The sequence below is a fragment of the Bos indicus genome, chromosome 5 (assembly GCF_029378745.1).
Source record: "Bos indicus isolate NIAB-ARS_2022 breed Sahiwal x Tharparkar chromosome 5, NIAB-ARS_B.indTharparkar_mat_pri_1.0, whole genome shotgun sequence".
Lineage (NCBI taxonomy): Eukaryota > Metazoa > Chordata > Mammalia > Artiodactyla > Bovidae > Bos > Bos indicus.
In genome coordinates, this window is record NC_091764.1 from 25,115,904 (window position 1) to 25,133,615 (window position 17,712).

The window sequence follows — 17,712 nt, forward strand, 5'->3', positions numbered from 1 at the left end:
AGAAACAGATATATACAGTAACGTGGATGACTCTCAGATACATTAAACTGATCAAAAGTAGCCAGAAGGAAAAGAGTGCCTACTGGTTCTTGTGTGAACGACTCTCCCTACATGAAACACTAGAAATACATATCTAATTAACAGTGACAGAAAGAACTGACTATCTGCGGCCAGGAACAGGGAGAACTGACTGGAAAGGGGCACATGGGAACCTTTAGGTGTGTTAGAAATTATATCTTAATTGTGATGGTGGTGGTTACACAGGTTATACATTTGTCAAAACTCATCAGGTATAAACTTAAAGTGCATGATTTTACTGTAAATAAATAATTTTTCAATAAAGTTGATTTTTAAAAAGTTAAATATAACCACCCTCATGCCCATTAGGATGGCAACTATTTTTTTTCTTAAAAGAAAAAGTGGTGGTGAGGATATACAGAGAAATTGGAACACTTGTATACTGGTGGTAGGAACGGAACATAGTGCAACAGCTGTGGGAAACTGTAGGGTAATTCCTCAAACACTTAAAAATAGAATTATCATATGATCCAACAATTCCACTTCTGGGAATATATCTAAAAAAACTGAAAGCAGGAACTTGAAGAGAGATTTGAACACCATTATTCATTGCAGCATTATTCATAATAGCTAAAGTATGGAAATAATCCAAGTGTCTACCGACAGATGAATAGATAAAATATGGCATATGGAATATTATTCAGCCTTAAAAAGGGTGGAATTCTGACACACATGACACAACAAGGAGAGACTTTGAGGACATTATGCTAAGTGAACTTGCTGCTGCTGCTGCTAAGTCGCTTCAGTCGTGTCCGACTCTGTGCAGCCCCATAGACGGCGGCCCACCAGGCTCCCCCATCCCTAGGATTCTCCAGGCAAGAACACTGGAGTGGCTTGCCATTTCCTTCTCCAATACATGCAAGTGAAAAGTGAAAGTGAAGTCGCTCAGTCGTGTTTGACCCTCAGTGACCCTGCAGCCTTCCAGGCTCCTCTGTCCATGGGATTTTCCAGGCAAGAGTACTGGAGTAGGTTGCCATTGCCTTCTTAGACAGTTACAAAAGGACAAACACTGCATAAATCCACTTATATGAGGTACCTAGAGTAATCTAAGTCATAGAGATATATGCCTCCTGCCTCTTGAGAAATCTGTATGCAGGTCAGGAAGCAACAGTTAGAATTGGACATGGAACAACAGACTGGTTCCAAATTGGGAAAGGAGTACATCAAGGCGGTATATTGTCACCCTGCTAATTTAACTTATATGCAGAGTACATCATGCAAAATGCTGGGCTGGATGAAGCACAAGCTAGAATCAAGATTGTCAGGAGAAATATCAATAACCTCAGATATGCAGACGACACCACCCTTATGGCAGAAAGTGAAGAAGAACTAAAGAGCCTCTTGATGAAAGTGAAAGAGGAGAGTGAAAAAGTTGGCTTTAAAACTCAGCATTCAGAAAACTAAGATCATGACATCCAGTCCCATCACTTCATGGCAAATAGATGGGAAAATAATGAAAACAGTGAGAGACTTTACTTTTTTGGGCTCCAAAATCATTGCATATGGTGACTGCAGCCATGAAATTAAAAGATGCTTGCTCCTTCGAAGAAAAGCTATGAGCAACCTAGACAGCATACTAAAAAGCAGAGACATTACTTTGCCAATAAAAGTCCATCTAGTCAAGGCTCTGGTTTTTCCAGTAGTCATGTATGGATGTGAGAGTTGGACTATAAAGAAAGCTGAGCACCAAGAATTGATGCTTTTGAACTGTGATATTGGAGAAGACTCTTGAGAGTCCCTTGGACTGTAATGAAATCAAACCAGTCAATCCTCAAGGAAATCAGTCCTGAATATACATTGGAAGGACTGATGCTGAAGCTGAAACTCCAATACTTTGGCCACTTGATACGAAGAACTGACTCATTGGAAAAGACCCTGACGCTAGGAAAGATTGAAGGCAGGAGGAAAAGGCGACAACAAAGGATGAGATGATTGGATGGCATCACCAACTCGATGGACATGAGTTTGAGTAGGCTCTGGGAGTTGGTGATGGACAGGGAAGCCTGGCATGCTGTAGTCCATGAGGTCACAAAGAGTCACACATGGCTGAGCAGCTGAACTGAAGTCATAGAAATAGAAAGTAGAATGGCAGCTGGCAGAGGCTGGGAGAGGGGAGAAAGGGGGGATTGTTTAATGGGTACATAGTTTCAGTTTGGCAAAATGAAAAAGTTCTGGAGATGGATGGTGGTGATGACAAGGTTGCACAACAATGTGAATGTACTTATGCCACTGAAATGCACATTTAAAAACGGTTAAGATTTTTTTTTAAAAAGTTAAATACAAAGTTAACAAAAGTTAAAAAAAAAAAAGTTAAATACAAATAAACGAGTCAGCATACACTCCTTCCAGATAAATGGGCCTATCTATGTTCAATAGCTGAATTCTTTGGCTCTTTTTCTAAGACTACATCGGAAGAGAAAAAGAACACTAGAATAATATGAAAACCAATGTCATTATTTGCCTGAAATATTAAAATAGTGACTATTTTGCACTTACATCTTTGTTCTGTGTTATGCATTTCATTTGCTTGCACTTCACTTTGTAGGCCTTGAATAGCTTCCTGGCTTCTTCGGACATAGTATTGACATCGTGGAGTGACTGAGAGAGATTGTAAGCTGTTTTCAGGTGACGTGGCTCATAAAACCCAGGGAGGCAAGAAACTTGACATAAAGGCACTATTTATGCAAAATTTATAAAGCTTAAGCATATGTGAAATAACCATGGTAATTTTATTACCATGAGTAACATAGTAACATAGTTTTGATGCCTGTCCCTAAAAATAAAGATATTTTATATGTGTTCATACATGTGCTGTAATATGTGTACCATTAACACAAATGCACTCAAAAATTGAAAAAGTGTCAAAAGTTTTGATCAAAATCAATCAAGCTAGCTCACTGCTTAACTACATGAAATTGGAGATAGTAATGTTTTATCTCACCTCTTGAGAAACAAAAGCTTTAACCTAAAATTCCTCAACAGAGATTTTGTGCAATTGTGAAATGGTTAAGTTATTCTGAGCCATAGATTTAACAATGCTCTAACATCTCCAAGTTCCTTTGGAATGTTTATATGCTTTAAAAAAGTGAACTTAAATTGACTTACTATATTTCACTTTAGAAAAAACAAGTGTCACACCATTTTAAAGAAATCATAGATTATATAAATGCAAGCTGATGCAACTGATTAGGACACCAGAAATTAATTCTCCAAAGCTCAGGAATCACGGCCTTAGAAGAAACAAAGTGTTCTTCTTACTCCTACTTCTACCATTCTAACTTCTCCCCATCTCAAACTTTCAGTTATTTCTCAGATGAGGTCAATGAACAGTCATGGAAGGATTTTTAACTAGCCAAGATGCCAAAATCCTTATTGATTAATAGAAATCACCAGGCAATACTAAACTGAGTCAATACTGTTCTGCTCTGGTCTGTGCTGAGGTGATAACATGAAGACGATTAATGAAACTGCTGGACCTACCGCCTCAGGTAACTGTGGAGGAAAAGGTTTGCATTTCACGGGCGCCAGAGACAGACTTATACTTTGGGGGTGCCATTTGTAGATCAAGGTGATGGCAAAGCGCCCAGAAATCTTCACGGTAATGAACTTATTCACCTAGGGGCAATAGAAAGGATTGTTCATTCCTGCCCAGAATTCTCATTCTCATAATTCAGGTGGAAATCATAGACATTTACATGATGCACAGAAGGAAATTTCAGACCAGTATTCACAAACAGCTTCAGTCTAATTCCATGAAGTCAGAAGTGAGGTGTAGGTTTTTGTACTGCCAATTCATTGGTGCTTGATTTATTGACAGAAGAAAGAGAAGTGGGGAGAAATTATTTGGAATTAATGTAATTATGTCTTATAGAGAAAGATTCGTTTTCAATTGCAAAAATGCTGGGTCGGTTTACAAGTACTTCTGAGCCCTAATTCTAATCTGAGACACAGACGATCTCACCGAAAAGACGCACTTGGTAACAACTGATGCCCTTGATGTTGAGAAAAGTACTTTATGCCTGCCAAGTCCTTAGAAGTTTTATGAGCCTAAATATTATTGTCAAACTTATTAAAGTTGGAGGTATTTTATAAGTGAGAATGGAAAACTAATGACAAATGAACAACTTAAAGCTCAAATGAATATCTGCAGATTTGTAGAGCAAATTTAAAAGGCTTGCTACAGATGAAGTGTCCTTATTGAGTCAGCTGTATTAAGCATGCAAGGACTTGTATTTGGTTACAAGTTATACTCCCTTGTTTCCTGAAGGCTGCCAGCTGGAGTAATTTGAATTGAATAATCTATCCCATTGCAACCCTGAGTTTTTAGAAAAAAAGAGTAAGGAAACCCTGATTCCTGAGTGTCAGGAAGCTTTCACATACAGGCTTACCTGGTACAGTTTCTTTACCTGCTCTTTACTTCCCTAACTTTCTAGAACTGAGCAGACCTCTTTTAAAATAACTGTCTAAATAGTATATATAGGATGATACCATGGATTTTGTAAATTGTGTAGGACAGACCTGGAGGTACTTTTCATGCCTGTCCAGTAGAAATACAATATGACCCACATAAGTAATTTAAAATTTTCTAGTAGTCACATTAAAACGAATAAAGGGCAGGTGAAATTAATTTTAATACTATTTTATAGCCAAATATATTCAAGAATTCACAGTTAAGTATATAATGGTGTAAAAATGATTCGTGATATTTTACATTCTCTATATTGTATCAAGTCTTTGAAATCTTGTGTGTGGTCTACATTCACAGTGTATTTCAAGGGTTGCATAACCACGGATGGCTGTGGCTGCCACACTGGACAGCACAGCTCCATATGTCTGTGGTGCTACTCAGGTTGGCTGTGCAGGACACCACCAGCACAGCATATGCGATTGCCCTGGATGCAAAGTGCAGTCCATGCACATACACACACACACACACACATGCAGTAACTATATGTGAACAGAGAGAGTCTAGCCCAGAAGTTTCAGACTGATAGCTCAGAAATGTTTGGTTTAGTATTCTCAGAGTTTGAGCTAATTGCCAACTTTAAAATATCAGGATATTTCATTAAAAAACCTGAATTTATGACTTCTAAAAAAATCATAAAATATAGCAAGCTTAGACCCACAGTCCCATTTGGCAATAGTCTTCTGGCCCTGCATAAAGGCTGTCCCCTTTAAAATGTTTTTTTAGTAGGCATGAAATGCTTTTATAATAATAACTTTTTAAAACTACTGCTTCTAAACAAAGACAAATCCATTTTAAAAAGGACCAAGTGAAGTAAAGAACTGAAATAAAAATTTATCAGATCAACTGGCTAGTGTAGACCACTAAACTGAATAATTCAGACCTCTTAATCCTCCTACTCCCAATAGTTTATTTTAGAAACTCAAATTAAATGACTGCTACAGAATGAAAATGATCAAAAGAATGATAAATTGTAAAATAATACCCAAATTTCAACTGGATCGTCAAGTTTTCCCTTTGAAGGCCATATCCATTCTCTCACAGTGGTTCCTTTTTTGCTGAGCATCATGCCTCCATCCTGATTAAACATCATTGATATTACTTGGCTATGAAAAAGACAGAAATGTATCTCATTTAGAACAAAAAAATGGATGGACTCATTGATTTGGCTGAGATGACAGACATCAACAGGTTACAGCTTTTAAGAGTACAGGACTCCCTTCTATCACATTCCTGGTGGGTGGTCACCTTGCCTCTGCCTGAATATCTTCCTTGAAGAGAAGGCTGGTATATACATCTCAGCTGATCAAAATTTCCCTTCTCTGAGACACATCCCCTCCCATTCACCACTCCACATCTAGAGAGTCATGGAAATGGGCCCTCCAGCCATGATTATCACGCCATGTGGTCCCAATGCCTTGGCTCTGGCTGATTGAGTTGGGTGGACAGCTGACATAGAACTGTGTTGCAACTGGATGCAAAAAATACATATACAAAAGGCTATGAGTAAGGTGCTGAGCACAGTGCACTCAAAGGACTTATAGAAAGCAGTGTGGCTAGGGACTTCCCTGATGGTCCGGTGGCTAAAACTCCTCACTCCCAAAGCAGAGGGTCCAGGTTCAACCCTTGGTCAGGGATCTAGAGCCCCACATGCTGCAACGAAGAATTCTAATGCTGAATTTAAGACTCAGCACAGCCTAAGAAATAAATATTAAAAACAAAAACAATGTGGCTAGAGTCCAGAGTGGTGCAAATAAGGCTGGAGTGATCAGCAGGACTGGATATTCAGGTATTCCTATGCTGTATCTTGAATTTTATCTTACAAGTAACAAATCATATAAGGGTTTAATAACAAAGCAATGAGGTGACATGATCAAACAGATTGGTGAGGAACCAAATAAATGCTGGGTACCAGGTGAGCGGTCATATCAGCGGTCCAGGAGAGAGGATGGCAGCTTGGTCTAGGGCAGGAGTGAGAGAGATGGATACACATGCATATATTCAAGAACCACCTAGATTTGGATAGATAGAATTTGTGTAGTGAGAAACAGGGAGGTGTTCCCTATACTTTATATGTCTATTAATGCAGTCTAGCATTTTATTATATTATCTTTTCTGGATGAATAGCATCACACTATGTGTTCATGTCTAGATCATCTTTGTGTCTTCCTTCCTCTCAGCAATAGCACCTGGCACAGAGAAGAAGTATAAATTGCACTGGTAAAATGGATTCAATTAAACAAATACATAATGGCCAATTATTAAATGCAAGATACTGTTTAGGGACTGTTAGGTGTCAAGGGATGCTCAGCATGAGGTGATCTCACTGCATTCAGGAGATTTTCAGTCTTGTAATTATAATTATCTTGCTAGATTACATTTATTTGGAGCCTACTATGTGCCAAGCCTTAAATACATACTTTTATTTTTACTTATTTATTTATTTTTGGCTGTACCACCCAGCATGTGTAATCTTAGTTCCCTGACTGTGGCAAGAATACACAGAAGAACTGTACAAAAAAGATCTTCATGACCCAGATAATCACAATGGTGTGATCACCGACCTAGAGCCAGACATCCTGGAATGTGAAGTCAAGTGGACCTTAGGAAGCATCACTACGAACAAAGCTAGTGGAGGTGATGGAATTCCAGTTGAGCTATTTCAAATCCTGAAAGATGATGCTGTGAAAGTGCTGCACTCAATATGCCAGCAAATTTGGAAAACTCAGCAGTGGCCACAGGATTGGAAAAGGTCAGTTTTCATTCCAATCCCAAAGAAAGGCAATGCCAAAGAATGCTCAAACTACCGCACAATTGCACTCATCTCACACGCTAGTAAAGTAATGCTCAACATTCTCCAAGCCAGGCTTCAGCAATATGTGAACCGTGAACTTCCTGATGTTCAAGCTGGTTTTAGAAAAGGCAGAGGAACCAGAGATCAAATTGCCAACATCTGCTGGATCATGGAAAAAGCAAGAGAGTTCCAGAAAAACATCTATGTCTGCTTTATTGACTATGCCAAAGCCTTTGACTATGTGGATCACAATAAACTGTGGAAAATTCTGAAAGAGATGGGAATACCAGACCACCTGACCTGCCTCTTGAGAAATCTGTATGCAGGTCAGGAAGCAACAGTTAGAACTGAACATGGAACAACAGACTGATTCCAAATAGGAAAAGGAGTATGTCAAGGCTATATATTGTCACCCTGCTTATTTAACTTATATGCAGAGTACATCATGAGAAATGCTGGGCTGGAGGAAGCACAAGTTGGAATCGAGATTGCCGGGAGAAATATCAATAACTTCAGATATGCAGATGACACCACCCTTATGGCAGAAAATGAAGAAGAACTAAAGAGCCTGTTGATGAAAGTGAAAGAGGAGAGTGAAAAAGTTGGCTTAAAACTCAACGTTCAGAAAACTAAGATCATGGCATCCAGTCCCATCACTTCATGGGAAATAGATGGGGAAACAGTGGAAACAGTGTCAGACTTTATTTTTGGGGGCTCCAAAATCACTGCAGATGGTGATTGCAGCCATGAAATTCAGATCAGACCAGATCAGTTACTCAGTCGTGTCTGACTCTTTGCAACCCCATGAATTGCAGCACACCCGGCCTCCTTATCCATCACCAACTTCCGGAGTTCACTCAGACTCACATCCATCGAGTCAGTGATGCCATCCAGCCATCTCATCCTCTGTCGTCCCCTTCTCCTCCTGCCCCCAATCCCTCCCAGCATCAGAGTCTTTTCCAATGAGTCAACTCTTCACATGAGGTGGCCAAAGTACTGGAGTTTCAGCTTTAGCATCATTCCTTCCAAAGAAATCCCAGGGCTGATCTCCTTCAGAATGGACTGGTTGGATCTCCTTGCAGTCCAAGGGACTCTCAAGAGTCTTCTCCAACACCACACTTCAAAAGCATCAATTCTTCGGTGCTCAGCCTTCTTCACAGTCCAACTCTCACATCCATACATGACCACAGGAAAAACCATAGCCTTGACTAGACGGACCTTTGTTGGCAAAGTAATGTCTCTGCTTTTGAATATGCTATCTAGGTTGGTCATAACTTTCCTTCCAAGGAGTAAGCGTCTTTTAATTTCATGGCTGCAGTCACCATCTGTAGTGATTTTGGAGCCCAGAAAAATAAAGTCTGACACTGTTTCCACTGTTTCCCCATCTATTTCCCATGAAGTGGTGGGACTGGATGCCATGATCTTAGTTTTCTGAACGTTGAGCTTTAAGCCAACTTTTTCACTCTCCTCTTTCACTTTCATCAACAGGCTCTTTAGTTCTTCTTCACTTTCTGCCATAAGGGTGGTGTCATCTGCATATCTGAGGTTATTGATATTTCTCCCGGCAATCTCGATTCCAACTTGTGCTTCCTCCAGCCCAGCATTTCTCATGATGTACTCTGCATATAAGTTAAATAAGCAGGGTGACAATATATAGCCTTGACATACTCCTTTTCCTATTTGGAATCAGTCTGTTGTTCCATGTTCAGTTCTAACTGTTGCTTCCTGACCTGCATACAGATTTCTCAAGAGGCAGGTCAGGTGGTCTGGTATTCCCATCTCTTTCAGAATTTTCCACAGTTTATTGTGATCCACATAGTCAAAGGCTTTGGCATAGTCAATAAAGCAGACATAGATGTTTTTCTGGAACTCTCTTGCTTTTTCCATGATCCAGCAGATGTTGGCAATTTGATCTCTGGTTCCTCTGCCTTTTCTAAAACCAGCTTGAACATCAGGAAGTTCACGGTTCACATATTGCTGAAGCCTGGCTTGGAGAATGTTGAGCATTACTTTACTAGCATGTGAGATGAGTGCAATTGTGCGGTAGTTTGAGCATTCTTTGGCATTGCCTTTCTTTGGGATTGGAATGAAAACTGACCTTTTCCAATCCTGTGGCCACTGCTGAGTTTTCCAAATTTGCTGGCATATTGAGTGCAGCACTTTCACAGCATCGTCTTGCCATGAAATTAAAAGACGCTTATTCCTTGGAAGGAAAGTTATGACCAACCTAGACAGCATATTAAAAAGCAGGGACATCACTTTGCCAACAAAGGTCCGTCTAGTCAAGGCTATGGTTTTCCTAGTAGTCATGTATGGATGTGAGAGTTGGACTATAAAGAAAGCTGAGTGCTGAAGAATTGATGCTTTTGAACTGTGGTGTTGGAGAAGCCTTTTGAGAGTCCCTTGGACTGCAAGGAGATCCAACCAGTCCATTCTAGCGGAGATCAGCCTTGGTTGTTGTTTGGAAGGAATGATGCTAAAGCTGAAACTCCAGTACTTTGGCTACCTCATGCAGAGTTGACTCATTGGAAAAGACTCTGATGCTGGGAAAGATTGAGGGCAGGAGGAGAAGGGGACGACAGAGGATGAGATGGTTGGATGGCATTACCGACTCAATGGACATGGGTTTGGGTGGACTCTGGGAGTTGGTGATGGACAGAGAGGCCTGGCGTGCTGAGATTCACGGAGTCGCAAAGAGTCGGACATGACTGAGCAACTGAACTGAACTGAACTGACCAGGGATCAAACCCATGCCCCCTGCATTGGAAGCAGAGTCTTAACTACTGGATAAGGCAGTGTTACATAATGATTACAACCTCTATAGAGCTAGACGGTTAAAGGTATTGAACCTAGCTCTTCCATTTCCTAATTGTATGAACATGGGCATATTTCTCAACCTTTCTGTGGCTCAGTTCCCTTGTCTTAAAATAGCGATAACAACAGCACCCACCTCATAGAGCTGTTGTTTGTTAGTACTAAATGATCTCATATATGTAAAGCACTTCAAACAAAGCTAGACAGCTTGTAAGTTTTCAAGAAGTGTTGTTTTTATTAAGTCTCACATAAGTCTCACAAGTCCATTTATAGCCATTATGGTTTCTCTTTCCCAGATGAGAAAACAGAAGCTGAAGGATGTTCACAGAATATCCACAGCCTAATGTGAAGTTCTATAGAGGGGCTCATCATCTAATGAAAGATTAATAGTTCCCTGTATAAAAGAGGTGCTTTTGGCTTAATCAAATGAGCAGTCTAACAAGTGGGCTGGAGGGGCAAATTGACAAAACCAATGAACAAAGCAGAAATGGAAATCCCACGCCTTGGACACCTAGAGAGCATCGCTTTCTTGAATAGCCTACCCTCTCAGCCTGGGCAACCCAGCCTTGAGCTGTTCTCATTTCTGTGAGGAGTCTCATCATGCAACGTAGGAGGAGCTCTAGCTAAGGCAGCTGTCCCCTGCTGGCACAGTGCTTCCCTGCACACTGAATCCTGGCAGCAAGGGTCCCAGTCCACACTCCTCTCTTACTCATCTTCCTGCTGATGCAAGCTTCTGAGCCTTCTCACCAAGAATCCCCTTTGGTGAGATGACAGATGTGCAAAAGGGGGATTGGTTTAACAAAGGCCTACTATATGGCACAGGGAATTCTGCTTAATGTTGTGTGGCAGTCTGGATGGGAGGGCAGTTTGGAGGAGAATGGATACATGTATGTGTATGGTTGAATCCCTTCACTGTTCACCCGAAAACAAAACCTAACACTGTTTGTTAAATACAAAATAAAAGTTTTTAAAAATTGCAATTACAAAAAAGAAATGTAACATACAACATTTAAGACATATAAAATTTATAAAGCATAAAATGAAGAGCCATATCCACTGCCCAGTTTACTAAATAAAAGATTACCAAAAGTAAAAAAAAAGAAGAGGGAGGGGACTGGTTGAAAAGATCACTAACAGATAACGAATTCCCTTTGGAAGCAACTTTTTTGGTTTGTTTTTGCCTTCTCTTTTTCAGAGCCTTCAGTTCTGCTGAAAGCAGACTGTACCCTGTGCCAAGGAACAGTCTCTGGTGCCCAGGATGAAATTACACAAGGGCAGGACTTATCCATGAGGCATAGTGTTTTGAGCTTCTGTGAATTCCCAAAATACCACTAACAGATGGTGTTGTATTAATCTGCTACTGTCATCAAGGAAGACAGGGAGGGGATGAGGAAGGGGACCACTCTAGAGGGTCAAGTGGAGGAAAATTACTTCCTTGTTTGTTTTTCATATATAATCCTCATCTTGGACATTTAATTTCATGTAACAAATATTCAGGGGAACATTTTCTTGGCATAAACTTCATTCTTGGGCAATACTAAAGTCTGGCCAGGGCACTGAACATTCTGGCATCTGCCCAGAAAGTGAAGACTTGGGATGTACTTTTATTTCAATTCTAACTTTGCTGACTTGTAAATCTATTAGTCTGTCTGTAAGTTAGCCCTAAATGAGATCTCAGAAATCACATGGCTCACCTTTGTATCAACCACTATTTTTTTATTATAGCTTTCATTTTTAATTTAATATTACTTAAATGACAAGGGGAATTTTTAAAATATTTCATAAAATTGTTGTGAACAAGGAATGTCAGGTTTAGGTCCAATTTTCTTGCAGACAAAAGGGAAATAATAACATATACTTTAACTATGCAATATTGGACAGAAAATTATATATTAATATTTTGAGGGGCTTCTCTGGTGGTCCAGTGGTTAAAAAATCCACCTTGATGTGCAGGGGACACTGAATCAATCTTTGGTCTGGGAAGGTCCCACATGCTGCAGAACAATTAAGCCCATGTTTCACAGCTACTGAGCCCACACACCTAGAGCCTGTGCTGCATGACAAGAGAAGCCACAGCAATGGGAGGCCCTTGCAGTGCAACTGGAAAGTAGCCCCGTGGCAACTAGAGAAAGCCCATCCCGCTGCTGCTGCTAAGTCACTTCAGTCATGTCCGACTCTGTGCCACCCCATAGATGGCAGCCCACCAGGCTCCCCCGTCCCTGGGATTCTCCAGGCAAGAACACTGGAGTGGATTGCCATTTCCTTCTCCAATGCATGAAAAGTGAAAGTGAAGTCGCTCAGTCGTGTCCAACTCCTAGTGACCCCATGGACTGCAGCCTACCAGGCTCCTCTGTCCATGGGATTTTCTAGGCAAGAGTACTGGAGTAGGGCGCCATCATACGCAGACGCAAATATTCAGTACAGCCAAAAATAAATAAATAAATAAATATTTTGAGCTCTCGGATTCCTTGAACATCCTAGTAGTTTATATTAGTATACTGTAGAGGATTTTATGGAGTTTATCACTATCCTATAGGCTTAGTTAGACCTTCTCAGCCAATTCATTATTTCTACACTGACCGAAGTGTCATTATATATCATGCCTCTTTTAGGTGTACTCATTTGGACTATGTGCCAAAACTAGGAAAAATTAGCTCCCATAAGGGAACTGTGTCTCAGAGTTTTTTTTTTTTTTTCTGGGTGAGTTACACATTGTATCACTGAATAGGGTTTTTTGGTGAGAGACAAAATTAAACAAAATATACTTCTGGAAGGTGGAGGGGACCAAAACCAGTGTAATTACAATGTATTATCTAAAATGTCCAGTTTTTAGTAAAAAGATTATCAGACGTGCAAAGTAAAAGAAAAATGTGATCCATACACAGGAAAAAAGTAGAAAATAGAAGCTTTCTTTATGGGGCCCAGATGTTGGATTTATCAGACTTTAAAGCACCTATTATATTTTTTTAAACTACAGGAAAACTTTTTTAATTAAAAGAAAATATGATGCCAATGATTTATTCAAATAGAGAATAGCAACAAAGAGACAGAAATTAAAAGCTTAATAGACATCTGGAATTTAAAATACGGTAGTACAAGTGACAGAGTCAATAGAGGGGGCCAACCGCCTATCTGAGCTAGCAAAAGAAGAATCAGTGAACCTGATGATAGCTCAGTAGAGATTATCGAGTCTGCAGAACAGAGAAGAAAGAAAAGTGAAGAAAAATAGAGTCTGAGAGTCCTATAGACACTATTAAATTCACTGACATACATATATGTGATGGGCGTACCAGCAAGAGTAGAGAAAAATGGGCAGAAAAATAAAAATAATAATGGCCTAAAAGTCTCAAGTTTTATGAAAAACATTAGTCTGTACATCAAACCAGCTCAAAAAATTCCAAGTAAAATAAACTCAAAAGAGATTCACACCTGCACACATCAGAGGCAAACTGTTAAAAGCCAACGATGAACAGAAAATCTTGAAAGCAGCAAGAAAGCAATTAAACAAAGAGTAAAATACAAATGGGCCTGACATATAGTAGGTGCCCAATAAATATTAGATATCTATAAATTTAATCTTCAAGCTTAGAGAAGAATCAACCAGTATCCTTGAATAATAAAGATATATAGAAGAATGAAAATACCAACCCAACTTCAAGAAAGCATGATTTCTCAGCTGTTTTTCTAATAGTGAGGATAATTAGGCAGATGGTATCCAGAGTCTAGGCCAAAAATAGGCAAACTATAACCTGCAGGCCAAATATGGCCTGCTGCCTGGTTTTGTAAATAATTTTTTATTAGGGCACAGCCAGGCACATTTGTCTATATGTTGGCTATGGCTGCTTCCATGCTACAGTGGCAGAGTTCCTAGTTGCAACAGAGACTGTATGGCTGGCAAAGCTTAAAATATTTACCATCTGGTCCTTTAGAGAAAAAGTTTTCCAGCCTCTGGCCTAAGTACGTCTCCCTTGTTCCCTTCACTGGGTCCACCAGAGCTTTGGAAATCCTACTGTTTGCCATGCTCTTTCCTACTGGACTAGACTTTTAGAGATTGTGGCTCATGCAAATCGAGTTCTATCTGCTCCACTGCTGGTGGCATACTCAGCATTCAATCTCTACCTTCTTCTTCCTTTCTAACAAATTCCTATTCATTTAGTTCTTCACGGCTCATTCAGTCAAATCCCATTTACAGGGGTAGATGCTGAGCAGTCTAAGCCCATGGATGCATGGCTCCCTTGCATCCCTTTTGGTTAAAGTGTGTGCCTGTGACTAAACTGACCTAAAAACACTGAAAGGAAGGCCTCACAGTTTACTGAAAAAAGCTTTTTTTCTGTTTGACATGAAAAGGATCATGTAGCTAGTGTCACTGGCAGTGACACCAGGATGATTACCTTGGAAGAAAGGATGCCTAGGATAGCCAAGTGGAGAAATGAAAATAACCTGGGTCCTTCATGATGTCACTGGGCCCTGAATTATACTGTACCCAGAGCCCATCCTATCTCCAATTTAAAATGGTATTTTTCTGTTACTTGCTATACCAAAGCATCATAACTCTATTTTTAGCAAAAAAAATGTGATTATAATTTTCATGACTGGCTCTCTTAAAATCCTGTCTGTCCCGGCCACCCCATCCCCACCATCTTTTCCCAATAGCCTGACACAAATATTTCCGAGTCTTGTTCACTCACTCTTAAACCACTCAACAAATATTTATTAAACATTCATTATATACTAGGCTTCCCTGGTGGCTCAGTGGTAAAGAAGCCACCTTCCAATGGAGGAGACAAGGGTTTGATCCCTGGGTTGGGAAGATCCCCTGGAGAAGGAAATTGAAACCCAAACCAGTATTCTTGCTTGGGAAACCCCATGGAGAGAGGAATCTGGAGGGCTACAGTCCATGGGGTTGCAAAAGAGTCAGACATGACTTAGCAACTGACTAAACAGTAACAAAAAATACTAGGTACATACTAAGTGTTGAGGGTAGAGCAATGAATAAGAAAGGTATGGTCCTTCCCATAATAAAACTCACAGTCTAGTTGCACAGACCCAATAAATAAAAGCTTAATTTCAGTTTGTTATTGGTGCTGAGAAGAAATAAAGTCATCACTTAGAGTAACAGAAAGAGGATTTTTTTTTTAATGGATGGTCAGAAAATAGTCTGCAAGTTCCTTGCAAAGTTAAACATAGATTTATCATAGAACCTAGCAGTTCTACTCTTGGTATCTATCCAAGGGAAATGGACCATAATGTCCACACAAAAACTTGAACATGAATGTTCACAGCAGCATTATTCACAGGAGTCAAGTAGTGGAAACAACCCCAATGTCCATCAACTAATGAACGAGGAACAAAAGGTGGTATATATCAATACATTCAATGGAATATTATTTGGCCACTAAAAGGAGAGAAATACTAGTACATGCTACGTCGATGCAACTTGAAAGCCTTATACTAAGTGAAAAAAAGCAAATCATCAAAACACCATATATTGTATCATTTCATTTATATGAAATTTCCAGAATAGACAGATCCACACAGGCAGAAGGTTTATTAATGGTTCCTAGGATTGGGGGAAAGGATGGGGAATGATGAGTGGCTGCTAAGGTTTCTTTCTAATGTGATGAAAACATTCTAACATTAGATTATGGTGATGGTTGAAAAATTCTGTAAATATACTAAAACCCACTGTATTGTACATTTTAAACAGGTAAATTTTTGGAGTGTAGGTTTTCTCAATAAAGCTATTTAAAACAAAAGAAACAATCTCTCCTAGGAGTGACATTTAAACGGAGACCTGAGAGATAAGAGGAAACTAGTCAAGTAGAGGTGGGACAAGAACTTTCGGTCACAGAGAACAACAGTGTACAAATGCTGTGAAGAGAGACAGAAGGTCAGCAAACAAGAGGATGAATTATAAGAGATGAGTCTGAATAGGGACCCGAGCAGAGAGGGTCTTCTGAAACTCTCAAAGGCATCAAATTCCATTCTGACACATTCATCAGGCAGCATAATCCTTATGGAAATGGGTATGAAATGTTTAACAGTGAAAGTGGATATGGATGTGCAGTGGATATGGATATGGAAAGTAGGTATGGATAACAGTGCTATGGATAAGACAGCAAGTGGAGAACTATTAATTCCAAATGCTATAGCAGCAAAACACTGAATTGTGAAGAAAAGAAGTGTCATCGAGTTCTGAAAGGGAGAAATCTTTAAAGCAACACTCAGCCTATAACTGGGGACATCCATTAAATCACTCTCATCATTGTTATAAAGATCAGCTTCTTTATATTTGCAGAATTTTAGCAAACACAGGAAGAATTCACATCTCCAGAAAGTTCATAATGTGGGGATCCTATGGAATACCAAACAGGAACAGAAATCACTAAAGCAGCATAAATACAAAATTCATAGTGTCTGAACCTGGTGAGCACTTGTAGGTGACATACTTAAAAACATGAGCCAAAATGAAGTGACTGATCCAGGTTTGGGTCATTAAAGCATATATAAAAGAATCAAAAGATGATGCAGAACTTCAAGGAGAATCTAAAAATATCTAAACCAAAACCAGGAGAAAAAAGATAACTAAGTCTTACAAGTTTCATCAACACCCTTGAGAGGAGGGATTTGTGGTTAAGAGACTAATGCTAGCATGATCATTCATCTTATATGTACTTAACACTTCTCAAATTCTACTATACATGATCAATCAAAATAGTATTGAGAGTGGAGAGAGAAGTAACAATTTATTTTGCAGCTTCTCCCAGGAGAAGTAGGAGTCTATTCCCCACCACATGTATCTAGGTTTGGCCATGTGACTTGCTTTGATCGATGAGTCACTGGCAAAGACGATGCTAGGGGAGGCTTGAAAAATGCTTATGCACTGGGATTCACCTTTGCTCTTGCTGCTTTTGGAGCTCAGTCACCATGTAAAGAAGGCTTTACATGAGCTAGCCTTAGATACTAGAGACATATAGCCCAGTTGCCCTGATGCTCCAGGCAACTGCCAGATACATTTAACTCCAAAATCCATGCTCATAACAACATTATTATTATTACTACTATTATTATTATATTACCATTATGATAGCTATGCTAATAATTGCTCATGCAATGTATACTCAGTTCTAGACCATTCTTTCCACCTGTTAAGGGTTGGAAGGGGAAAAAGCATTGGAATTAGCACATGAAAACTGACTTCAATGTTTTCCTCTATCGTGTGGACTTGAGAAAGATATCCATCTTCTCTGAACTTCAGTTTGGAATTATATCTAGTCACAGGGTTAGATAGCATCACCAACTCAACCAGCGCCCATGAATCTGAGCAAACTCTTGGAGATGGTGAACAACAAGGAAGCCTGGCATGCTGCAGTCCACGGGGTCACAAAGAGTCAGACACAACTTAGAGGCTGAACAACAACAGGGTTCCCAGGAAAATTAAATAACTTGAAAAAGTGCTCTCTCAACTTAAAGTGATATATGTTTGCAATTAGTAGGGGGGAGATGTTTTAATCAAGTTTACCAGCAACAATTTCCAAAGACTCCAACTTGAACAATCCCT

The 17,712-nt window shown here is 39.7% G+C and overlaps 1 protein-coding gene across 1 annotated transcript in view; it reads right to left on the reverse strand.

Moving 5' to 3' along the window:
• Window positions 1-17,712, reverse strand: part of LOC139183069 (uncharacterized protein C3orf20 homolog) — a 97,064-nt gene that overhangs the window by 76,889 nt on the left and 2,463 nt on the right. The window contains exons 2-4 of the mRNA XM_070788971.1: window positions 5,529-5,649; window positions 3,559-3,693; window positions 2,575-2,676 (exon numbers count right to left, since the gene is read on the reverse strand). Coding sequence (XP_070645072.1) covers window positions 2,575-2,676; window positions 3,559-3,693; window positions 5,529-5,649 — 358 coding nt within the window. The remainder of the gene's footprint in view (window positions 1-2,574; window positions 2,677-3,558; window positions 3,694-5,528; window positions 5,650-17,712) is intronic.